At 66.4% G+C, this 24,177-nt stretch overlaps 1 protein-coding gene across 3 annotated transcripts; it reads right to left on the bottom strand.

Annotated features, from left to right (window-relative positions):
• Positions 1 to 1,645: 1,645 nt before the first annotated feature.
• Positions 1,646 to 20,464, bottom strand: RNF157 (ring finger protein 157). Of its 3 annotated transcripts, XM_035342109.1 has the most exons (20): positions 20,237 to 20,461; positions 16,578 to 16,696; positions 12,704 to 12,792; positions 12,061 to 12,207; positions 11,788 to 11,905; positions 11,501 to 11,567; positions 11,324 to 11,367; positions 11,128 to 11,175; positions 10,961 to 11,032; positions 10,467 to 10,626; positions 10,169 to 10,281; positions 9,636 to 9,880; positions 9,440 to 9,548; positions 9,059 to 9,170; positions 8,765 to 8,943; positions 8,560 to 8,625; positions 8,224 to 8,272; positions 6,547 to 6,657; positions 3,592 to 3,632; positions 2,771 to 2,929 (listed from the first exon to the last, which is right to left on the bottom strand). In XM_035342109.1, the coding sequence occupies exons 1-19, from the start codon at positions 20,322 to 20,324 to the stop codon at positions 3,592 to 3,594; spliced, it is 1,977 nt and encodes a 658-aa protein (XP_035198000.1). In that variant the 5' UTR covers positions 20,325 to 20,461; the 3' UTR covers positions 2,771 to 2,929. The 3 variants fall into 3 exon arrangements, with proteins under 3 accessions (XP_035197999.1, XP_035198000.1, XP_035198001.1); XM_035342108.1 differs by lacking the exon at positions 3,592 to 3,632 and having other exon boundaries at positions 1,646 to 2,929; positions 20,237 to 20,464; XM_035342110.1 differs by lacking the exon at positions 6,547 to 6,657 and having other exon boundaries at positions 20,237 to 20,462.
• Positions 20,465 to 24,177: the final 3,713 nt, after the last annotated feature.

Genomic DNA, 24,177 nt, shown 5'->3' with positions numbered 1-24,177 from the left:
AGCGGGGGTGGGTGGAGCCTGCCCGCCCGTAGCGGCGGCCCTGGGAAGGGGAGGGGGCGGCCCCGGAGGGGTTTGGGTTCAGATCGGGGGGTTTTGGGGTGCTCCCCCCGGCCCCCGGGGGGGCGGGGGGGGCGCCAACCCCCCCAAAAAGGGGGGGTTCGGGGCGTGGCTTTGTGCCCGAATGGGGCCTCGCGTGGTGAAATTGGGCCCCAAACTGCCAAGTGGGGTCCCCAAAAGCAGCAGGGGCAGCCCAAAACCGAAGCCCCGCGCCCCAGCCCGCTGTGGGGTCTGTGCGGGGCGAACCCGGCCCCTTGCTCCCCATCTGTGTCCCCGGAGGGAGCAGACACAGCTCTTTCCTCCTCACCCCTGTCCCCAGAGCGAGCTGAAGGGGAAAGGGGGGCTGACAGATGCCCCCCCTTACAGGATGGGGTCTGCCCTTATTTAATTAAGGTGATTAACGCCGCTGGCCCTACGGGTGCCCCTGACCCCCCACAGCACCCCAAAGGCTGTCCTTTACCACAGGAGGGGGCTGGGGGAGGATTAAACCCCTTCCATTGCCCTGCCCCACAGGGGCTGGGTGCCGCTGCCTGCGTGGAAAGGGGGCTGCCCGCCTGGAAGGTTTTATTTCCTTTTTTTTTTTTTACAGGCCAATCCCAGAAACAGCCCCAAATCTGGCTGGTTTCTACCCTTTCACAGCAGCTCTCTCAGCAGCGGGACGTTCCCCTGCAAATAAAACCCCTCCAAAGGCAGCGAGAGCCGGGGGCAGCCGGCCCTTAGCCCCCTGTGGGGTTTCCCGAGCGGCCCCACGGAGCATTTTTAGGGCTGGATTCTCCCAGCCCCATCCCCTGGCAGGATCCCTCACCCTGCTCCCGGTGCCCCACATCTCCCCCTTCCCCTCCAGGGAGGGTCCCTCCGGCCGTGCCCTCGCCCACCCCAAAGCCACCAGCCCCGGGCTCTTCCCCTGCGGGCTCTGTGCTTGTGTTTTGTGCCTTCCCCAGCCCAGCCAGGCCGGCAGAGCTGGGAGGAGGTCGGGAAAATGGGGTCGGAGGGGAGCTGAGGACGTGGTGAAGGAGATTTGAAGCAGCTGGGCTGATTGTGGGGTGGTACCGGGGTGCTGGAGAAGGGTTTGCCCCCACTGAGCCCCCGACACCCCGATTGCGCTCGCCTCGTGGGTACAAAGGACTCCGGCCACTTTGTCGACGTAAGATACCCTTTATTAAACATACTCTTAAAACCCAAAACATGCTCGAAGCAGAGTCATAAGCAGCAGTCTGGTTTCCTTCCTTCAGTCCCTGACGGGTGGCTGGCTGGAACGAGGGGCTGCCCCGTGAGGAAGGGGGCTGCCGCCCTCACCCCGTGCCGCCGGGGCCGGCGCTGGGGGGTCCGGGGGATGCAGCTCGGGGGCACGCAGCTCGGAGCAGCCCCAGCACCTCACTGCTCACCTCCTGGCCCCCCCCGGGGCCAGGACCTGCCTGCTGTCCCCCAACCTCCCCGAGCACCACAGCAGCCCCATGGCACGGTGCCTGGGGAGCTCTCCTTGTCCCCGCTGGAGCCGGGAGGGATGCGGGGACACCCCGGAGCATCTCCCTCGTTTTCCCCGTGTGCATGGGGAACCAGGCAGCAGGAACGCCCCTAAAGGGCTTTGTTCCCTTCCAGAACCCACCTTTCTGTCCTAAAGTAGCTCGGAAATTCAGTTTCCTCCTGGAAGGAGGAGAGGGGCTTTGCTCTCACATCTGCTTCGGGGGCTCTCGCCCAGCTCGTGCTGCTGAGAAAACCGTGGGGAAGGGGCTCAGCAGCCCCTCCGGGGGGGGGGCAAAGCTCACTGCGTTGGGGTGCTGGTCCCCGAGGAGGCTTTTGATGGACCCTGGTGCTCTTCAGCATGGAGCCTGGCCTCTGCCAACGGCCCCATGAGGTCCCCGAGGTCTGGGGCTGCATCCCTGCCCCACGGGTCCCTGAGTGCCCGTCCCCCTGAGCAAACCCCCCTAACGCTGCCAGCCCAGGGATGGAGGGATGGGGATGGAGGGATGGGGATGGAGGGATGGGGGGCAGCTCCCCCACCCTCGCCCAGCCCCTGCTACGAAGTGCGACGGGCACACAGAGCAGGACAGGGTGGCAGGGGTGACACTTTTGGCACTTGTTCCAGAGAGAGGGCACAGCCCCGAGCCCCAAGCTCGCAGCGGGGCGGAAGACAGTGAGGTTAATCTGGCGATGCCCCGGGGCGCTGGTGACTGCGGGGACCGGGTCCCTGCCACCCCCCCTCCATCCCTGGGGACAAGCCACCTCGTGGAGCTCGCATGCTGCCCAGGAGGAGAAAGGGGGTGCGGGGGGCCGGGGAGGGGCAGTGCCATCACCGCCAGTGCACCAGTGGGGACATCCCATGGCACGGGGACGTGCCAGCAAACCGGGAGGGCCAGCCCCCCACGGAGGTCACCGGCTCGTGCACCGAGGATGCCACTGCTGCCACTTGTCCTTAACCCGTGGGCACCCTCCTGCCATCGTCCCCCTGTGGCGGTGCCCCAGGACCCCCTTTTTGGGGTGACCCTGTCCCGTCCCACTGGGACGCACGTGGGGCAGGAGGGGGACCCCAGCCTGTCCCCATTGGTGCTGGGGGACAGAAGGGTGCTGACGGGGGGGGGCTGCGAGGTGACACAGCTCTCGCCCCCCCCTCCCCCCCCGTGCTCCCAGCTGTGGCCACCCCGTCCTTCCACTGTGACAGGGGACAGGGAGGGAAATACGAGGTTATCGTCTTTTCTTTCAAAAATAGTCAGTTCCGCTACAGCCCAGGGGTGGAGGTGGCGGTGCCCGGGTCCCTCTGTGCGTGGCGGGGGGGTGCATGCCCCCCCCCGGGCTGAGCCCTGGCACGGGAGGCGCTCCCACGGCCGCCGCCTGCTCCGCAGGAGCCGCACGTCGGTGTTGGCTGCCTCCGGGCCTGGGGGGGGAAAAACGGGGGGTTAGGGGCTGCGGGAGGGGGGCTCGGGGCTGAGAACATGATGCTGTACCCAAACACCCCCAGGGGAGCAGGGGCTCTCCGTGCTGGGGGACATGGGGGGGCACGGTGCCACTTGGGGCTGCCAATTTGGGCAGCTCAGCTGGGAAACCCCAAATCTCTGCTTCTGTGCCAAAATAGCACGTCTGGCAGGGGCTTCCCTTCCAGCAGCATGAGATCGCCCGAGGTTCGAGGTTTTTACAGGGCTGTTTGGCGACACAAACTGCTCCGGCCTCAGCCCGCTGGGGCTGGGAGCTCGGCAGGGCAGGGTGCGGGGTGCTGGGTGCGGGATGGGGCCGGGGCACTGGGCTCTGCGCCCTCCCCGAGAGGAGGGAGAAGTGCTCACGGCCCCAGCCCCGCGCGGAGCACACCCAGGTCGCGTCCCCCCCATGGGAAATGGCTCGGGAGAGGGGCGAACGCGACGCACCGTGCGGCACGGCCGGGTTTCACCAACCCAACTTGAAGGGGGCAGCCTCTGCCCCCACCACGCACGGGGAGGGGGCCCAATGCAGACACCCCGTGGCCCTGCAGGCGCTCAGGGACCTCACCCAGGACCGCGCGGGGACCGCCAGCAACGCCGGACGCGGGCTCTGCGGGTCTCCTACCTATTCGTCAATGTCTATGGGGCAGGAGTCCGGCACGGCGGCTGCGTGGCGGGGAGAGAGCAGAAGGCACGTGGTGAGCCCCGTGGGTTATCGGCAGTATTCGCACGGCGAGAGGCAGCGGCACGGCGGCACACGAGGGACGGGTGCCGGGACAGCTCCCATCGCGGGAAGGGTCGGGGAGAAGGAGCCACGGGCGCCGGGCACGGCCGGTGTCACCCGTAAGGACCCAGGGAGGGGGACGGGCAGAGCCTGGGACCTGCTCACCGCCACCCCAAACACCAAGGTGAGTCGTGGTGGTGTGCCGGGAGGGGATGAGCCCCCAGAACATCCCGACATGCTCCCGCGGGTGAGGTTCAGCCCCGTGCCCGGGGCAGCTCTGAGCTCTGGGGGCTGCACGGGGGCACCTCAGGGGCTGAGCTTTTTTTCAGAGGAAGCAACGAAAACTCGCTGCGTGCTGTGTGGAAGGGGACAGCTGCCGCTTCGAGTGGCTTTTCACAGCGAGCTCAGGCTGGAGAGGGAGGCAAGTTAAGTGTGTGGGTCCCAGAGGGCCTGGGTAATTAAACAGGACCACACACACACACGCAGAAATCACATTTAGAGCTCGATATTGCCTAAGTCGCTCCAGTGCCACGGTGCCTTTGCGCAGATCCAGGGTGTCCTGGAAAGGCTCCCGAGGCTCGGAGCAGGACGCGAGGACACGGCCATGCACACACACACACACATCTCCTTCCCTGGGGAGGCAGGAACGGGCTCCCCCCTTCCTGCACAGACCGGCTCCCAAAGAGCATCGAGGCGAAACGCGAGCGGCTCGCCCAGCTCAGATAATCCACGGGGTCACCCCAACAAAAGCTCCTGGGGGATTTCAGCTCTTCTCGGGGCGGCGGAGCTGCCTCCACACGCTCCCCACCTTGATGTTATTTCCAGCACGTGCCTGCCCCCAGCTGCCTTCCATCCCCAGCAGAGGCAGTGGCCAGAGGGTGCTGGGCCCCTGGGAGCCCCCTACAAGCCCCTGCAAACCCCCAGGGCTCCGAGAACCCACCCGAGGATGTGGGTCAGGGGGTTTCCCTTAAGCCCTGTACCCTAAATCCGCAGGATGGGGCCTCTCAACTCCTCCCAAACCATTTTCCCACCAGAATTAAAGCTGCAGAGATTTCACAGCAGTGCTAGGGACGAACACTCCCATGCTGACGAACCACGTCCTGCGCCTTCCCTCGCTACAGAGAGAGCAAAAACCAACCCGTGGGTCTAACCGGGGCTAAATGTCCCCACGAGAGAAACCAGGGGAGGAATATTTTTAAAAAAATCCCTGATCAAGGGGATTTTAAGCATTCAAGACACCAGCACGTGGCCCCAAAGTGAACACCGTGTTGTTTGTGCCTGCCTTGCGGATGCGGTCACATCCGAACCTGTATGACCCGGGTGGGAAACTCCGGCCCCAGCTCCCCGCTGGAAATTTCCACCTCCTCCAACCCCCCCCCAGCACCGCTGCTCTGAAACCGGCGCCGTGGATCGCAGCCCAGCATTGCCAACACCAACATTAAATTGTGGCTGCTCCCATGCCGGGCTCCTCGCACCTCTCCGACCCAGCGCAGAGCCCCCGCGCCCCTCCAGCCGTGCTCCCCCCCCTGCAGGCCAGGCACCCACAGCCCCCTCCCCGATTTTCCCGGGGGGGTTGGCAAGCAGCGCAGCCGCCGGGCGCGCGGATAAGTGCAGGGGGGGCAAAGGATGGAGGCCGCATCCTTCGCTGCCAGCCCAGTGCCCGGACGTGGGCAGGGGTGGCTTCGGCACTGCCCGGGGCACCCGAGGGACACCCAGCCACCAGCTGATGCTGGAGGGGTCGGGGCAGCTGGGGCAGGCGCCTGTTCCTCGCCGTGGTTCCCCAGAGCAGAAACCACCGGGAACAGGGCAGCCGGGAGGCGAAGCTTTCCCAGAGGGGAAAGGGGGAGAAAGGACCCCGGAGGGGTTGGGGGGGGTCCGGGTGCTTTCACCCCCCCAGCCCAGCTCTCCAAGCGCCCACCGCAGCTCGTGCCGCAGGGGAAAGGCGGGGGGAGTTGCTTTCAGCTTGTCCACAAATGTATTGATGCGGAGATGAACAAGAGCTGCGGGCTCGCAGAGGGCTTTTTTGGGGCTTTTTTGGCCCCATTTTTGTCCCCCCCCCCCCCCGGGCCGATGGAGAGGATGCAGGTCCCCTGCCCTCGCCCCCCATCACCAATACATTTGTCACCTCTCCGCAACTCCGGGCAGGGACGGGGCACAAGCACGGGCTGAGAAAACCGTGTTGGCACAGAGTGAACATGAACTTCCACCTGGATGGAGGGGCCTCGGGACGGGAGAGAGCGGAGGAAAAAAAAGGATGGAGAGAGGGAGGAAACAGGAGAAAGGCAGAAGGAGCGGGGAGAAAGGGTATGGAGAGAGGGAGGAGAGGGATGAGCCTTTGGGGCTGTGCTGGAAGACAGCTGGACCTGGAGATCCTCATCTGGAGGAAGAGGAGGAGGGAGGCAGGCAGCTTCCAGCTGGTGTCCCGACCCCACAGGGCCAAGGCTGGAGCATCTCTGGTTCCTGTCCTGACCCAGAATATTGCTAAATACACCGTGGACTCCGGTGATGCCACACAGCCACCCACGGGGAGGCTGGTGCCCATGCTGGCATCCAGGACCGATGTCCCCCAAGACCCTGGCCAAGGGACAAAGCGTCCCATCCACGGTCCCTGGGCACCACGGTGGGGACAGGAGGACACTCGGGCACGGGGCCGGCAGGGGGGCATGTGCCTGGTGCTCAGCCCCGGGCAGGACGGGCAGCGAGGAGCCGGTGGTGGGGCTGGGGATGGAGAGGGATGAGGATGGGGGAAAGGAAGGGGAAGGGGGGGGGGGGCCCCAGGGGCGGGGGCCACGGGGGGGGGTGTGGAAGCCCCCCCCCCCCCCGCCCCAAGTTCATGTTCAGCAGGCGGCCACTCACCAGGTAAGCGGGCCTCAGAGCACAGCTTATTGTCCAGCGCTTTCACGTGTGCGATGCCCAAGTCATTGTTATTGTCACACCTCAGACCGAGGAACGCGCCTGTCCTCCGGCCTGGAAGGGAGTTAACGCAGTTAGCCGGGGGGCGTGCGGCCGGGGAGGGGGGGGCGCTGGGGGTTTTCCTCTCCCCACCCCCTTTAAAAACAAAGCGGGTCGGTTAAAAATATTGCTTTTAGACCAGGAAAAGGGCAGAGGGGGGCCAAGAGCGGACAATAACGCCTGGGCTGGGCGCGGGGGCACGGTCTGAGCTGCTCCTTTCCCTTGTGCCGGGGGGGGTCCATGCGGGCACCTCCCTCGGGCACCAGCGGCGCGGGTGCGGGGATGCCGGGAGGAGGCAGCGACCGGCGCGTGGGGTGAAAGAAGCCGTAGCCAAGCTTTGCACGGGGGGTGGAGGGTTGGTTTTCTTTTTTTTTTTGGGGGGGGGGGGGGGGGAGAGAGGTAACCCCGCTTCTTAGCGTCACGCGCACGCCGAGAGGGCAGCACCCCGGCGGTGCGCATCCCTCGGGTGCGGGAGGGACGTTCCCAAATGCCAGCAGCCCTGCTGGGAACGGGTGTCAGAGCTGGAGGTTTTCCCCCAACACCTTATTTCCTGGCGTTTGACCCAGCAGGCTTGCACCCGACCCGAGCTCCCCATGAAGGAAGGGTGGTCCTGGCCTCGGGGGGGGGACAGGGGATGCCAGGAACGGCCCCCGCTCGCTCCTCACCACCAGCAGGAGCCTCCCCGCGGGGCTGGGACAACCCTTTGCTCTTTTTGCCGATGAAAACCCGGCGCTGGGGAACGGTGCTGAGCCAGGCTCCTGCTTCCCAGCTGGGCTGATTGTCCAGGTGGGCCAGGGGGGCAGAGGCTCGGTGCCTTGTCGTTATTTAGAGACTTGCAAGCACGGGAGGGGCCGCACCGGGGGCCTCCCCACGTCCCAAAAGAAACCCAAGCCGCCTGGCAGCTGGTGGCAGCGGGGTGACACCACCTTCCCTCGGCTGAGTGCGTGGCAGGTGGCAGGAGGAGCGCTCAGCGCGCACGTGGCGGCTCGGGAAAGCACGCTGGGGACAGGGCAAAAAGACAGAGAGGAAAACAGCCCGAGGGGAACAGCTTCACACCCCCTTCCTACGGAAACCAACGGGGGATAGCGCGGGGAGAGGTTTTGAGAGATGTAGAGAGACCTTCATTGCAGGCTGGGGGAAAAACTATGTAAAAAACCATGGTGAAGCCTCCTTCCCACTTGGAAACGGCTCCGGCTGTGTCCCGTGGAGGGGCAGCAGGATGCGGCTGGGAGCGGAGCGTCGCCCTGCCTGCAGCACCCGGCCCCTGGGGAGCCCACTGGGACCTCCCCGTCCATCACCCTGCCTCCTATTCCCCAGCAGGGATACAGTCCCCAGGCCCCATTCGTCACCTGCTGCGTGCCCCGGTGTCCCCACAGCCACCTGGCTGTCCCCGTCCCCCTGGTGTCCGACCCACCCGGGGACAGCCCCGCCGTGACGGATGCGTCCCCAGCCCCGGTGCCACCGAGACCCCCGGCGCTCTCCCCAGGGCAGCCAGGAGAGCTGGGGACAGCACGGCATCGGTCACCCACGGTGACACCGAACCAAAAGGGGGGGGGGACAACAGCGATCCGGGCCTTTTACCGTCGTCCTGCGTGGGCGACGCGTCCTCGTCCTCCAGCACGGCGTTGCCCTGCGGCACAGAGAGGCAGCGCTGAGCGGCAGCCACCCCGCGGCACCCGCCCCTGCACGTCTCCAAGGTCTCTTTTGGGCAACGTCCCCTGGCCCCGGGGGTGTCGGGAGGATGAGCCCGGATGTGGCACCTCCGGCTGCGGCGGGGAACGGCCCCACTGCCCCGTGTGTCCCCAGGGAAGTGCCCTCCGTGTTGGGGACGCTCAGCCCGCTGTGTGCGCCCCGGAGCCGGGCAGAAGCGGGGTTCCCGTGGTGCTGGGAGCGCCGTCTCCCCACGCCGTGCGTTACCTCGGCGTCATGCTCCTCGGCTGAGATGCTGACGAAGTTGATATCCAGGGACTCCACAGGGGTCGACTGCAAAAAAGGCGAAAAAGAGGCGAAAATAAATGAATTGATTAAAACCAACCATAAAAGCGGGGTGCTGGTGGGTTTGGAGGCGTCCCCTCCCATCCCGTCTCACGAAGCCGGCCGCGGGGAGCTGCCAGCCCCGTACCTCTCCGTCGGAGGCGGTGGCGGCCGCGGGCGAGGGCAGCGTGTCCCCTTCCTCCTCCGTGCCGGGGGCCACGTAGGAGCCGGACATGGAGGAGACGGTGTCGGTGCTGAGCTGCGAGTGCTGGCTCTGCGAGGACGCCATGGACATGACGGACTGGGCCAGGCTGCTGCTGACGGGCTCTGCGGGGAGCACAGCGGCGGGTAATTAACGGCAGGGCTAACGAGGAGGAGCGGGACATGGAACGAGGACTCGGGAAACCCTCTGAGGTTGGGGGGGGGTCTCCGGCGGCTGCACCTTCTGGAGAGGAGATGGTGGAGGACAGCGGGGTGCCGGTGCACGAGGACTGGTCGATGGCGCCCGACGAGGACAGGGTGAGGTTCTCGCTCTCCGGTGTGACGCCGCACTCCTGGGAGAAGGGACGGCGGGCTGGAGGGAGACGCCTTCGTGGGGAGGGCGGGATGGGGCGTTTGGGGCAGGGCTGGGGCCTCTTGCCCCTTGGGACAGCACCCAGCGTGGATCCAGATCCCCTGGGTCTTCCTCCAAAGCACGGCCAGGAGGGGAAGTCCCCATCCAGACCCTGTAGTCCCTGAGAGGCTGCTTGAGCCCCCCCAAAAAACCAGTGCCGCCCCCAAAAAACACCCTCACCGGCTCACCACAGTCATGGCAAACTCTCACCTCCTCCAGCCGGGCAGGAGATTTCCTCCTGGTGCCCCTCAGCTCCGACTCGGTGCCCGACTTCTCGTCCTCCTCCTCGGGCAGCACGGAGGAGTTCTGCGAGATGGACCTGAGGGGATTTGGGGGGGGGGGGGGATTCAGGGACCTGCACCCCCCCAGGGACCCCCTCCCGATGGCGTTCGGGGGTGGCACTCACTTGGAGATGCTTTTCTTCAGCTTGAGCCCCGGCGGGGCGCAGTCCGACAGGCGCTCGAGGGGCGAGAGGGCGCGCAGGGGGGGCAGGCGGCCGTCGCTGCCGTAGGGGGGCAGCGGCCCCGTGCCGGGGGGGGCCGCGTCCCCCAGCGCCCGCAGCCGCACCGCGCCCGGCGAGGGCGTCAGCGGCCCGTTGAGGGCCTCCAGCAGCGACACCACCTCGTAGCCCGGGGGGATGTTCTCCGAGGACTGGGGAGGGGGAGACGGGGTGAGGGTCCCCCCCCGCCCGTGCTCCTTCCTTGCCCTTTTGCTCCCAGGGGACACCCGAAAACCAGAGCTGGGACAAACCCTCCGCACCCATGAAAGCCCCAGATCTGTCCCCCGGAGCGGATGCACGTGGGCAGTGCTTTCTCCCACTATTCCCCCCCCCCCCCCTTCCCCAGTTTCCAGCTTGCATTTTTGTGATTCCCACAGCTTTCCACAAGGCACGTCCATCCCCACCCCCGCGGGGCACCCGAAGCCCTCCCGAGCGCTGACCGAGTGCTCCTCGGAGTCCGAGGTCTGCGAGGCGATGATGGGGTTGAAGCCGGTGGGCGAGAGGGGCCCCAGCTTCTTCCTCATGGCTCGGATTTGAAGCAAGGCTCGGAAAGCTGGAAGAGAGGGGGGGGGGGGGGGGGGGAGGGAGAAAAGGGCGGCGGCCGGCAGGAGGGGGGGGGCCCCAAGAACCCCCACCCCCCCCCCCCCCCCACGAGAGCCACCCCATTTCCTAGGAGGGTCACCCCTGCATCACCAAGGGACCCCAAAATGGGGGTGGGAGCTGCCGGCCCCCCCTTACGCAGCCTGCAGATGGGGCAGTTGTTGGCCTGGTAGCGCAGGGTGTCAGCGCACGTGTTGCAGAGGCAGAGGTGGCGGCAGGGCAGGATGAGGGTGTCGCGGACGTCCGAGAGGCAGACGACGCACTCGGCGCTGTTATCGCTCACCTCGTCCTCGGCCACCTGCCCGGAGGAGACCCGACGGATGCTCAGCACCACGTCCCCAGCACGAGCCCCACCGCCCCTCCTGAGCCACCGAGATCCGGCCACCACCGTCCCAGGACGCCACGGAAAGTGGAGACACGGGGACAAGCCTCCAAGGGGACGAGCCTTCAGCTTCCAGCCTCTAGGCAGCTCCTCTCCAAACACAGTTCCCCCAGCCCGGTACCTCCCCGGGCGGCTCCGTGCCGTGCTGCCACCCCTGTCCCATGGGAGCGACGGGATCGGGGCCTTTGGGAAGCGGAGGGGGACGAGGGAAGGTCCAGGGCGGTTCTGGATGCTCCCGGCGGGCGCCTACCTTGGAGTCCTGCGTGTTGTACTTGTTCTCTATGCCGTAGATCTCCTGCAGGAGGTAGCTCACCCCGTCCACCTGCAACGGCGCGGGGAGGATGAGGAGGTGGCACCCCGGGTGCCACCGCTGTCCCCGGGGACACCTGGGGACACCTGGGGACGCGGCGCACTCACCACTTGCTTCTGCTTGAGGGGCTTCACGCAGAAGGTGCCGTCGGCGTGCTCGGGAGGGGAAAACAAGGGGGTGAGCACCCCGGCTGAGCCCTCGAGCCTGGGCACCACCCCAAAACAGCCCCAGCACCTTCCCAAGCTCCCTCCAGCACCCACTGGGTGCCGGGAGGGGGCAGGAGGGCCCCAGCCCCGCTCTCACCTTCTCGAAGGTGGCCAGCAGCACGTGGCTGTGCCCGGCGTGCTCTGCAAGGAAACAACGAGCAGGGGGGGGCTCAGGGCGCGCCGAGCCACGGCGGCACCGAGGACGAGTCCCCTGGGAGGAGCGGGGGGCTCTGCCCTGCCCTGGGCAGCCGGGAAAATGGGTGTCCCCTCTCACCATCGCCTTCATCCACCACCGCGTGCACCACCATGGGGAACACCTCCCGGTCCAGGTCGAAGCCCAACTGTGGGGGGACCGGAGGAAAGGCTTGGTCAAGAGGAGCGAGGTTTTGTCTCCCATCCGCTGAGCCGCAGCCCCCAGACACCCCCGGGTTTGCTCACCCCAAGGGGGGTGAGCTCCCGCGGGTGCTCCCGGCCAGCTGGGAGCGTTCTGGGGCCATTCCCAGAATGGTTTCGGACCTCAGGGGTCTGGCACCCGACCCCGTCCCATCTGACACCGCTCACCTCCTCCTCGGTCCACTCGGAGGGGTCGACGGTGTGGGAGGGCACGCAGAACTGCTGGCACACGCCCCGCTTGTAGTGCACCGTCTCCGACTGCAGGCTGCTGTCCCTGGGGACGTAGCTGTCCCTCGGGCAGAGGGCAGGGTCAGTAGGGGAGCAGGATGAGCCGGGGCTCTGCTTCCCTAGGGGATGCGTCTCGGGGCTGGGGCAAAAAGTCCTAAAAAGGGGTTAAAATAACTCCGCGGGGGGGACACAAGGCCAGGCTGGGCTCCTCACCTCGCCACCCCGTTGTGAAACTCCTCGCTCGCCTGGTAGTAGATGGTTATGGCCACCCGGGCGTCCGTGTCGAAGGTGAACTCCACGTTGTAGTGCACCTTGGCTTTGCTCACTTCTTCCCCCGGGGTCTTCACCTCCTCCGAACACCTGGGGGGCACGGAGGGTGCGGGCACCCCACGGGGACGGCTCAGGGACCCCGCAGGGACAGCTCCCCCGGCTGTTGGGGTGCCACCGAGGTCACCACCCCGTTTGTGTCCCCCTCATCACCGACGGCCCCAAAAGGCTCCCAGGGCCTGACCCGCTCCATCGGGGGAAACTGAGGCACGCCAGGAGCTCGCAGCCCACCCGAGATCCAGGCAGCTTCCAGCCCTGGTCCCAAATCCCCCCCCCGGCTCAGCCTCAGTCCCCGGCCTCCCTCCGATAAAGCCTTTTTGGGGAAAAAAAAAAAGCAAAACAGCTTCAAAGGCAGCGCTGAGCTCCGCTTAATCCCCTCGCCCCGAGAGGCGCGGGAGGCTCGCCCATGCCGGGACCTGGGGAGGGGGCACCCGCACGGGGCCGGCTCCATCCCCCCGCAGACACCGGGGACGGGGGGGGTGGGACAGGAGCACCCCCCCCTCGTGGGGAGCGCCCCCCCGGGACTCACTTGACGAGGCGCAGGGTGTCCTTGCGGATGTTGATCAGGCTCCTGAGGGTCTTGACGGGTTCCTGGGGAGGTGGAGCGGCGTAAGGGAACTAGGACGAGAGAGACACCGGTGAGGGCGGGCGCAGGCTCCCCTGTCCCGCCGCGATGGCAGAGCCCCCCAAAACCCTGGTGGGAGCTCCCCAGAAGCCCCCCAGGCCGGGGCAGTGCCGTGGGGACACCCAAATCCCCTCCCAGGCTGGGCAAAGCCGCGCCGAAGGGAACCTTCCCCGACAGCCACCTCCCCAAAAGCCCCACACACACCGTCACCCCACACCGGCCTCCTAAATGCTCCCACTCCCCGGGGGGCTTCTTTCCTTAAGGCCCCCACCGCAATAGGGCAGAGCCAGCCCCCAGCACCCCCCGACCCCAAAGCAAGCTCCGCATCCACCTCGGGTAGCGGGCGGCGTGACAACGGGGACATCGCCCCGCTGGGGACAGCTTACGGGGTCTGGCGCACAGAGGGGGGGCGCCTCAAGGACAAAGGGGAAGCGGGGTCGAGGTGCCCGAGCCCCCTCCCGCAGATCCCACGGCGCCGCGGGCGGCCGCTGCTGTATTTTTAGACCTTTGCTGCAGCACGGAGCTGAGGGAGGAGGCTGGGCAGGGCGAGCACGGAGCCCGCTCGGTGCCCGGCAGCAAAGGAACGGCCACAAATTCCCCGCTTTTGTCCCCAAAACGGATGGGGTTCGGGCTGCGGGGTCCCCCTCAGCCCCTGTGCAGCAGGGGGAGCCGATGGGGACGCCAGCGTCGCGGCGAGGGAGAGAGCAGAGGTGCTCCAAGGTCACCTTGTCCCTCCCGTGTCACCTGCAGCCACCATGGGGGCGGCAGGGCTCGTAGAGGAGAGGGGACACCGAGGGCATGGGAAGGGACCCAGGGGGACAACTCCCCCCAATTTCTGCCCCTTCTTTGGGTGTCCCCGAGGTGTGCTGAGCCCCAAGGTGCGCTCAGCCCCCCCCGGGGGATGATGGAAATATGATGGAGAGAAAGAGCCGGGGGGGGGGGGTCAGCTAATGCTGGGGTTAACGCCCGGCTCGGTGGCGAGCTGTCACCGTACCTCGAGGACATCAGGCTGCTGGGAGGGCACCGGGTGCCAAGGGGACGGCGGGCACCGGCAAAAGTTGAAGGGGTTGGGGCTGAGCTGGTGCTTGGGGAGCGGGACGGTCACCAGGGCGGGCTGCTCGGGTCCCTTCGCCCCTCCCGGTGCCCGTTCACCACATCCCTGGTGCCCTCGCGTGGGAAAGCTGCTGTCACCTTCCCCCGGCCGGGGGGCTCGGTGGGACAGGGGACAGGCAGGGGACGGGCAGGGGACGGGCAGGGGACCCACGGGTGGGTTGAACCCAGGCTGGAGCCGCTCAGCCCACGGGTGGTGGTGGCATTGGGCCCTTTGAAGATTAAATGGCACCTGGGAATTGTCACCTTTTCCTCCGGGACAGAGCAAAGGGCTGCTGAGTCATTAAGCCGCGCTAACGAGCTCTGCCAGGAGCCTCGGGCACCCGCAGACTGCCCGGTGTGGCTGGCAGCGAGCAAGCACCCAAAAGCTGAGCACAACCCCCAGCCACCGGACGACCCAGCCTCTAATTAACGAAGCAATCCAATCAGCTCGCTCATTTGCACCTCGCCGTGCCCTAAGCACCCCACGGACCCCAAAAGCCACCCATGGCTGCAGGACCCCTCGGTGCAGCAGCCACGGCAGCCAGCGGCGTGCCACGGGGCACAGCTCCCCCCACAGCCCCTGGGGGGCCCTTTCGGCCGCCCCCCCCCCGAATTTGGGGTCGGGGCAGGCGGCGGCAGTTGGGCTGGGTGGAACGGGGAAGCACGGGGGGTCAATTTCTTGCTGCAGGAACCGTTCGGTTGCCACCGTTGAGCTCTCTCGCGCCCAGCTGCGGGCCCTTTTCTGGTGCCTTTTTTTTTATTATTTTTAATGACATTTTGCGAGCCAGATTTGCACAATCACAAAGGGGCCGTTTGGAGGACTTCTTTCCATCCCCTTGACTTAAATCAAGCCGAAAAACAACAGCAAGAAATCCTCGCCCCGACCGCTGTCCCTCTGGGAACGCCGTGCATGCGCCCGCAGCGATGTTTGGTCCCGGCCAGCTCCTGCCACAGCCAAAAATCCCCAAAATATCCCTGGGGCTTTGTCCACGAGCAGACCCAGGGTGGTTTCCGCGGCTCTGAGGAGCTCCGAGACCCTTCCCCACCCGCCGCATCGCTGCGGGAGCACCCTGCACCAAGGACGTCGGGGAGGAGCGGGCAGGGTCCCCCGGGCAGGATGCGGCCACCCCCGGCCAAACCTCTTGGCCTGCCCAGCCCCATCGGCCTCCTGCAGCTGATATTTAACAGCTCGCCCCGGAGCCGCTCGGCTTAGAGAGGATTTAGGGCAGCATTTCCCAGACGTTAACCCCCCAGCTCTTTGGGGACATCCGAAGGAACCCAAAATAAATCTCCCGGCGTTAAGCACCGGCGGTCCCTGACATTTCCAGCCCCGCCACGTCTCTGTAACAGCAGCCCGGAGCACAAAACGCCGGCCACAAAGCATCAGAAAAAGGCTGGGGGCAGCACCAGGGATGCTTAAACGGGGCCTGGACGCAGCATCGGGCCAGAACCAACGCGGGTCCTCCGGCCCCAGCCCTCGCATCCCCCTGTGACCCCAAACCTCCGAAGCTCAGCCGCTCAGCGCGCCCGGTAATTAAGCCCGAGCGATGCAATTCAGCTTGCAACGCCGCGTTAATTCCTTCTGCTGCTTCCAAGCTGGTCGTCTGCCTCCCCCGCTGCTCACGGCGGGCTGCTGCCAGGATTTGTGCCCCCAGAAGCGCACGGGGGGCAGCGGGGAGGCTTTCGCTGGCACCAAGGGGATTTTCTGAGGGGAGAGGAGGTGGATGCTGGCCTCTGGTTTCTGGGAAAGCAGACGGGATGGAGAGAAACGTTTGAAAGCTGAGCCGTCCGGGGTGGGCACGCTCATCTCGATCCACCAGAAAAGGTTTGGTGCCTTTGAATTCCTCACCTCCAGGCTTTTTACTGCCTGACCCCTCCCAGAAATGAAACCCCATGGCCAGGACGGTCCTGGTGCCACTTCCTTGCTTCCTAAACGCAGCAAGCACAAACCCCAGCCCCAGGAGCGGGCACACGGGGGGGGGACCGTCCCCGGGGAACTGAGGCAGCTGGGCTTCCCCCCGGCTGGCACCCAGCGCCCTGCTCGCACACACACAAGAAGCAAACTGCCCCCAAATCCCCTTTGTTTGGGTAGAAATCCATTTAATAAAAATAACACCGGATTTGGAGAAGCTAGAAAAGGGGCAGAACAGCTCCTGCTCCAACCCCGCAGCTGCCTTTGCCCTTCAGACGCACACGAAGCAGCGAGTGCAGAGCTGCCCGGGTCCCCGGGGAGAGCTCGGACTTGGCTCGGTCACGGCTCGCGGCTGCGTGCTGAGAGCCGAGAGGAGAAAGCTCTCCAAGAGGGAGAGGGAAAGGAGCCGTGATAAACCAGCCCCTTGCCCCTCACCGCCTCCGAGCCTCGCGTGCTGGCTGCCCGTGCGCATCCTGGCCAGGCAGCAGGGGTAGGAAAACACACACGGGTGCGATGGGGGAGATGCTCGTGCTTTAGGGCGGCACCTGCAGGGGGATGTCACCCACCGCCCTGCCCCAGGGTGCTCCTACAGAGCCGGCGAGCGCGGGCGGGCAGCCCAGGGGGGGACACGGATCAGTCCCCTGTGGAGGGTGGCAAGCAGCCAACCTCTGTATCAGACAGCAGAGAATCCACTCGGCCCTCCCCGGTGCGCTCGGGCGGCTCTGCCCTCGCAAGCAGATGGACGGACGGACACAAAATCCCCCCGGTGCCTACCAGGACGGGCCGGTTCCCCAGGAAGTTGAGGTCGCTGTTCTCGCCAAAGAGGTAACCCTCGGGGTGCGTGGAGTCGAACTTCTCGCCTCCCATGATGAAGTGGTTGGCGAAGTAGCTCCCTGGGGAGGAAGGGCAGAGAGAGCCTGAGCGAAGGGCGCAGACGGAGCGCCCGTGGGGTGGCACCACGGGGAGCTGCTGCCGGTGGGGCCAGCAGGTGGCTCAGGGTGGCTCTGTCCCCAGGGTGGCTTCGTCCCCAGGGCCGCCTCACCCAAAGCCTTTTGGATGGGGGCTCGTGGGACATGAATGTGCAGGGGTGAAGGATCCTTTTGAGCAGGGCTTCTCCCACCTGTTTTGCCCCGCCGCCCCCCTTCCCCCTACAGCCACCTCCAGGAGCCGGGAGAGCCCCGGGGAGCAGGGGAAGCGGCAGCCTCGTGGCTCAGAGCTGCTCCCGCGGCCCCATCGCTCGTCACGGGTAAGGAGCCGCTGCCGGCTCTGATTTATCGCCCGGAGCAGCCACGCAGGCAGAGCTGAGATGGAAATCAGTTGGTGCAGGGGCACAGCCCCATCGCAGCGCCCAGGAGGCGTCTGCTCAGTCCAGCGGGATTTAATTCGAGTGGATTCACCCCGAGCTTTAGCCACGGCCCCTGAACCCCCCCCCCTACAGCCCCTGGTTGCTTCCATGGGGCCACACGGCCACGCAAACATCCCCAGCTCCTCCTCCGGGGAAATCCTCCAGGAGGAAAACGTTTGGGGCCTGCAGCTCAACCCAAGGCTGCGGCACCCCGGTGAGAAGCCGACCATCAGCCGCTGCCACCCGCCGCTTCCTGCTCCCATTTCCACGCCCGCGATTCCCAGGCAGCTCCCTGGGGAAGGACGCGGCCGGGCGGAAAAGCCCAGGAGCGAAGCAGCACAAGCAGGGGGACTGTGGTCATCCCCAGCTTTTCCTGACGTGGACTTTGCACAAGAGGAGGAGATAGAAGAAAAAAAAATATGTTTAAATACAGGAGAGCTTCCAGGCACTGGGGAGAAGCCGAAAAACGGAGCCCAGGCTCTGTGCGATGACCCCAGCCACAGCTTGCTGGCACGGAGCATCACCCAGCCTCCCTGCCGGGGGCTGTGAGCACCCTTGGGTGCTGCAGGTCCCCGTGGCACGGCCCAGCACCCTCAGCTCCCCCTTTACGCGTCTCGGCTGCGCCTTCGCCCTCCCGCGGGACTCGCCGCCGCGCAGAGAGCTGCCTCAGTTGTACATGGGCTGAGCTCAGCAGCCGGCAGCAAAGGAGGTTAAAAAGGCAGGAGAGTAAAAAATATATAAAAATGATGATTTTGGCTTCGGCAGCACGCTGCCAGCCCCGCCGGGTGACCGCAGGCACGGCCGGGCCCCACCGAGGGGCAGACAGGGAAGCAGCAGCGCCAGCGCCCTCACTGTGGGCTAATTGCAATTCCTCACCCGAGAGCTGCCCCGGGGGAGGACAGCCCGACAAGGACGGTCACAGCGCCCGGGGACAGCCGGGCTTTAATGAGAGCTTCACCTCCAGAGCGTGAGCCGAAGGGACGGAGCGGCTGCTTCAAAGGATGAACCAAACCCCAACTGCTCCACGTTCCCAGCGAACAAAACCCACACGGCCGCCAGCACCTTGCTGCGGGACGTCCCCGGGCACCACCCGATGCCATCGGCCCCTTTTCCCCACGAGCACCTCCCCGCGCAGCACCTGGGATGCTCCCCCAGGACCTGCAGGGTCCCCTCGGACGCAGACCTTGGTGCCCCAGCCCTGAGCCAGCGCTGCCCTCGCGGGGCTGAGCCCTGCAGCTCTCCGACGCCAGGGCCCAGCTGCAGCTTTTAGCACGGCCACAGCCCCGTTCTCCAACACGGCCGGAACAGCTCCGCTCATTTCAGCCCGGCTGGGTGCTGACGGCGGGGTGCTGTGCCTTGGGAGCCCCCCGGCCCCGCCGAGCACCCACCCCGGTGGCACCGAGGAGCTGGGGCACTGCGGGCTGTTTAATTGAATGCTCCAAAGAGGGAGAAAAAAACAAGCCCTGGCCGAGGAGCTGCTGTGTCAGCCCTCACCCCGCAGCCCCAGGAGCCCTTGGGGTGTCCCCAGGACTTGGGGTGTCCCCATGTGGCCATCCCTTTTTGCTCCTGTCCCCACGCTTGCGTGGCCCCAGCCTTAGCCAGGGACTGAGGCTGAAATAAGGATCCTGCCCCCATGCAGGGACCCCACAGCCAGTCCCACAGCCCCTGGGGTGGAGACCCCTGGGACGAGGAGAGGAGATGCTCGATAGGGACAAGAGGTGGCCACAGCGGCCACCCGGAGCGAGCCATAGTCACGTTTGCAGAGGGGGCAATGCCCCACGGCCCCGCGCCCCAGGGGGGCATCTCCAGGCTTGAGGCGGGTGAGGAGCTGCCGCTGTGCAGGACCCAGCCCCGCTGCCTCCTCCTCTTCCTCCTGCTCAGCCGCCGAAGGCAAATCCCTCTGGGATTAGAGGCAGAGCAGCCGTAATCTCCCAGGGCCACCAGCCAGCGTCCCTCCCTGCCACCCCTCTCCGCAGGGAAAAGACCCCAAAATCAGGGGGTCAGCCCCAGCCTGACCTCTGCCAGCTGAGATGACCCCGGGAGCCCCCAGCTGGGCACAGTCCCTACCCCGGGGCAGGGACAGCAATTCCCCCGGCACCCGAGACACCCCCCCTAAGAACACACCCCACCCGAGTTCAGACAAAATAAAATCAAAACGAGCCGAGCGCGGCTTTTCGGGACGAGGAGAGGGTTTGGGCCGGCTGTAATTCTTCCTGAGGAGGTCTTTATTCGTAACGAGCAAGTAATTTGTCCCAGCGCTAACGACCCAAGCGCTTACCTTATCCTATTAACCCCCAAAATAGTCACCTATTAATAACAGCCGGTGCCGCAAGGATGCTGTGGCAATCCCCGGGCACACGCAGGCACTGGCCACAGATATTTGTGTTTGTTTTTTTTTTTTTGCTGCTTTGATGCCGGAACCCCCCCAGGACCCAGCTCCGTTACCTCTTGGCGTGTGAACCCCCAGGATATCCCCACAGCCACCGGCTCAGCCCAGCCCCGTGGCACCGAGGGGAGGGCCCCGATTTTCCAAGGTCACGCACAAGGTTTGAGGCAGGGCCGGATTCGGAAAGGGAGAGCCATCGCCACCGGGGACGGGGACAGGAGCCTGGGGGGGGGTGACAGCAGAGGCTGGGGTGCTGCTGGGGGGCAGAGCACAGGGGAAGGAGGGGTCCCCTGTGATCCCTCCCACCCCAGGCATCCTCCCGGGAATTTAAAGCCAGGTTTGCCCGAGCAGCTCGCAGCGAGCGGCAGCGTTCAGCCCCCCCTGGTGCAAATAAAAATGGGATTAAAGTACCAGCAACTCGGCCAAGTTTCGCAGCTGGCAAAGGCCCCCTGGAGATGGGGCACCCCCGGGGGTCACCCCGGCCCCACACGGTCCCAGCACCACACCCCAAGTTTTGGGGTCCCCCCCCCCGAGGGGTGCGGGTGAGCATTGGGGTGCGCAGGAGCATCCCCGACCCCACTGAGCCCCCAAAGCAGGCCGGGGATTTTTGGGGGCACCGTCTCCTACCGGAGCAAGGTGATGCCTCGTGTGTCGTCCCCCACCCTCCCGGCACCGGGATGGGGGTTCCCCCCCTCCACTTACCGGATTTCGGGGGGTACCTATAGACGGAATTAGCGGGGACGTCCACCTCCTCCACCCCTGCGTTCTGCCGGCTGGTCAGCGCCCCCATGGCCGGGCCGGGGGCTCAGCGGGGGGGCTGCAGAGGGGCACCCTCCCGCCCGGCACCGGGGCTGGCAGCGGCGGCCCCCCCCTCCCGCAGCATCCTCCGCGCTGCGCCGCGCCCGGCACCGCCTCCGCGCTAGCGCCGGGGCTGCGCCAATGCGGGGCCGGCCCGGGTCGCCCCGCCCGCTTGGCACGGCTCGGCTCGGCTCGGCTCGGCACGGCACGGCACGGCATGACATGGCACGGCTCGGCATGGCACGGCTCGCACGGCACGGCACAGGGATGCCGCAGGGCAAGGCGCTGCCCCCGGTGCCACCCGCCTGCCCCCTCCCCAGTTGCCCCCCGGCTGTCCCTGGTGGTGGCACCTGCCCCCAGCAGCCCCCGCCTGCCACCCCCAGTGTCACCCGGCTGCTTCCAGTGCCACGCGCTGGTCCCATTTGGTGTCACCTGCCTGCCCCAGTACCACTCTCCTGGCCCCCCATCACCCAACCCAGTGATCCCCAGCTCCCCAGTGCCCACCCCCCTGTCCCCACCCACCCCCAGTGCCACCCCCTCCCACCCAGCCGGGGTGACCCCAGCTGCCCCCCCACCCCCGGGACCCCCAGCACGGGGACGAGGCCACCCTGACCCACCCGTGGGGTGTCCCCTGGCAGGAACCAAGCCCCCCCCTTGCACCCAGAGGCCACCAGGCACAGGGACACGGAGCTGGAGCAGCCGTTGGGGTGTCCCCACGCACCCCAGCAGGTTTCCCCCACCCCTGGGTGCCCAGCGCCGAGCTGCCGGGGAGCACCGGCTGCCCTGGGGGCTTCCCTTCAGAAGGATGGATGCTCACACAAAAACACTGTCGGTGGATTAATCCTGCTGGTTAGCGGAGCGTCGCCTGATTTTGATTCGAGCTGATAAGGCTCATGCTATAAATACCAACCCGGGGATGTGCAGCCAGGCAGAGCAGCGCCCCGACGGCCTCAGCTCCTCGGCGGTGCTGAGCGAGGGCCGTCCCCACGGCTCCCTGCATTGTGGCCCCCCCCCCCCCCGTCCGGGCACGTACACGTCTTCCTCCCCCCCCTTCCTCACCCACGTTTGCTCTCCTTTTTTCCAGCACAAAGCCCCGGCACGGCGGGCCCGGGGAGGGTGGTGGGGCCGTGCTGGGGGGGGCCTGCAGCGGGGTGGGTACAGCCTGGTGCTGGTGCTGTAACCCTCGCACCAGGAATCGCGGCCCCAAAGCTCACACAGACCCAGGACCAAGCAGGGAACGTTTGCACAAGAGAAGCCGAGGCTGGATCCAGCCTCTCCCGAGACCTGGGAAAAATGGGTCAGCTCCTGGCTCAGATTGCCCAAAACAAAGCAGCCCCCAAACCTCGAGGGCCCCACACTTCAGCACCACCCGAAAGCCCGGGGGAGGCCTCGGGGCCGCATCCAGCCCCGCTCCCAGCTCCGGAGCCGTTCCAGCAGCCCAGCAGCCCGCAGGGCTCCGGTGCAGACAATAACTCAAAGTTGTCCCCGCGCGGAGCCAGGAAGCAGCCGGCGTTACGGGCAGGGCTGCTGCGTGCACGCACCGCTCGGCTGGTTGGTTGGTGGTTTTTTTTTTTCAGCCGTGTGTTACTGCAGCAGAGGGTTTTGTAGGACGGTGCCGCAGTGGAGCGAGGGAGCGCGAGCAGGAGCGGTGACAGCACAGCCCGGGGTCGAGCTTCGCTTCCCTCCCCTGCTCGCCTGATCCCTGCGGGACCCCAGCAGACGAAAAGCTGGGACAGACCCCAAAAGGGTCAGTGCCGTGCAGGAAGAGGGAGGGGGAAGCGGTGTTTAAAGCGGTGTTTAAGCGGTGAAAAAGCGGTGTTTAAGCCCAAAACGCACCTGCTGCTGGGCGGGATGCGGGGGCAAAGCACCCGTGCTGCCCCGCTGGGGGAGCTGGCGTGTGGGCAGGGGAAGGGGAAGGGGACAGGGAAGGGGACAGGGACTCTGCTCCTGCCTACAAGCAGCAGTGCTGGAGGTGGCTGCTGGCCTGCGGGGGGGGTGACACAGCTGTGGTGTCAGGATCAGGCCTGCGGTGAGCAGACACCAAGGGGTGATGCAGGGAAGGGGCTGGCTGTCCCCGGACCCCACAGCACTTCCCAGGGGAAGCAGGAAACATCCCTGTGTGCAGGGAGGGAAACTTGTCTGGAGCACAGCTGGAAGTGACCCGCCACCAATTCCCATCCCATCCCATCCCATCCCTTTCTCCTTCTCCTGCTGCTTATTCAGAAGCTGCAGGCTCAATCCCCCTCCCCCTGCCTCTTTGTCCCCACCACTGTCCCCTGCCCTTCCTGGGGCTCCATCCTCCCAGCCCCCAACACCCCTTGTCCCTTTGTCCCTCCCCAGCCCTCCCCACACAGCCCTGCAAGCCGGGGGGCGGCCGGGCCCCTCGTTAGTGGGCGCTGACCTAACGAGGGCTGCGGGCGGGCGCAGCGGGGCGTTGAGGGACCCTGCCCTGCTGGGGGGCTGACACCACAGCCCCAAGGGGCCGCGCGTCCCCACAGCCACCCGGTGCTGGGTCGGGACAGCATCTCTGCTAGAGGCAGCGGGAAGGGTGATGGCTCGTGCTGCTGCAAGCTGGCCACAGAAAGACTTCTTTTCCACAGGGGTTTTGCTCCACGCCGAGGCCAGACACATTATTATGTTACGAAGGGCTGAGGCACGGGCTGCTCGTGCAGACGGGACGGGTGCTGTGCTCCAGCACGGGCCTGGGCTCCTGCTGCCAGCACCAGAGCTGCTGCAGCCCAGGGGCAGCGTTCCCGTGTGAGGTCCAGGCAGGATGCCCAAGGCCGGTGGCACAGAGCTCTGCTCGTCCAGCAGGAAGGCACGGCGTGCAGAGAGCTTCGGCCTGCAGGTCCCCAGCCGCTGGCAGCCAGGTGGGTTCAGAGCCCCCTGTTCCCCCTGGGACCCCTCCTCTGCTCCCTCTGTAGAGATGGTTTTGGCCCAGGGGTGAGGACGGGGCTGCCAAAATCAGCCAGTGAGGGGGGGTCTCCATCCAGCTGTGGATGTTCGGGGGGGGGTCCTCTCACCAGCCGCCACCGTGGGACCCGGGCGGGGGGGGTTGCAGTGATCCCTGGCAGGGCCTCAGCACCCAGTGCTGGGGCCAGTGGTGGCTGAGGCTGCCTCCAGCCTCTTTATCCCCTCTTCCTCGGTTTGCCAGGTGCCACATCCAAACCCCCAAGGGCTCCTCCCAGCTCACCCCATTCCCTCCCAGCTCCCCCCATTCCCGCACCGCCCGTTGCAGACCCCGGCCTTCCCCCGTTAATTACGGGCTCCAGGACGCGCCTGGCGCCCCAGGACCACCGAACCTCGCCGGGGCGAGAAGAGAGGGCTGGCGGGACGGGGGGGTCCCCGGGCACTGCTCGGCGGGGCTTTTTTATTAAAAACAACAACAACAAAAAACTAAATTGAAACTAAATCAAAAGTGAGGCGCAATCAGCGCAATCCCCCCGGCGGCGGGGCCGCGTAGTGCGGGGGCGGGGCCGGGGCCGCGCCGCTCAATGAAAAACCTCCTCAATGAACGGTGACGTCACAATCGCGAGCCGACCCGGGAGCGGGGCCAATCAGCGAGCGGCCCGCTCCTCCCACCTCCCCCCTTCCCGCGGCGGGAGGGGGGGGAGGAGGAGGAGGAGGAACGCTCTGACCAATAGCAGAGCCGCCCGCGGCCAAAACACAAGGAGCCGGCCAATGGGCGCGCGGGGGGGCGGGGCGAGGCGCCGGGGCAGCTGGAAGATTCGAAGCGCAGGGCCGGCGGGGCGGGAGGCGCGGCGGGGACCAATCAGCGCGCGGGGGCGGGGCCTGGCTGCCCCTTCGGGCCCCGCCCACTCCCCCCCCCCCCCCCGGGGGGGGGG

The sequence above is a fragment of the Oxyura jamaicensis genome, chromosome 18, assembly GCF_011077185.1.
Source record: "Oxyura jamaicensis isolate SHBP4307 breed ruddy duck chromosome 18, BPBGC_Ojam_1.0, whole genome shotgun sequence".
Classification (NCBI taxonomy): domain Eukaryota; kingdom Metazoa; phylum Chordata; class Aves; order Anseriformes; family Anatidae; genus Oxyura; species Oxyura jamaicensis.
The sequence above is the reverse complement of the archived record's forward strand: the minus strand, read 5'-3'. Positions and strand labels throughout refer to the sequence as shown.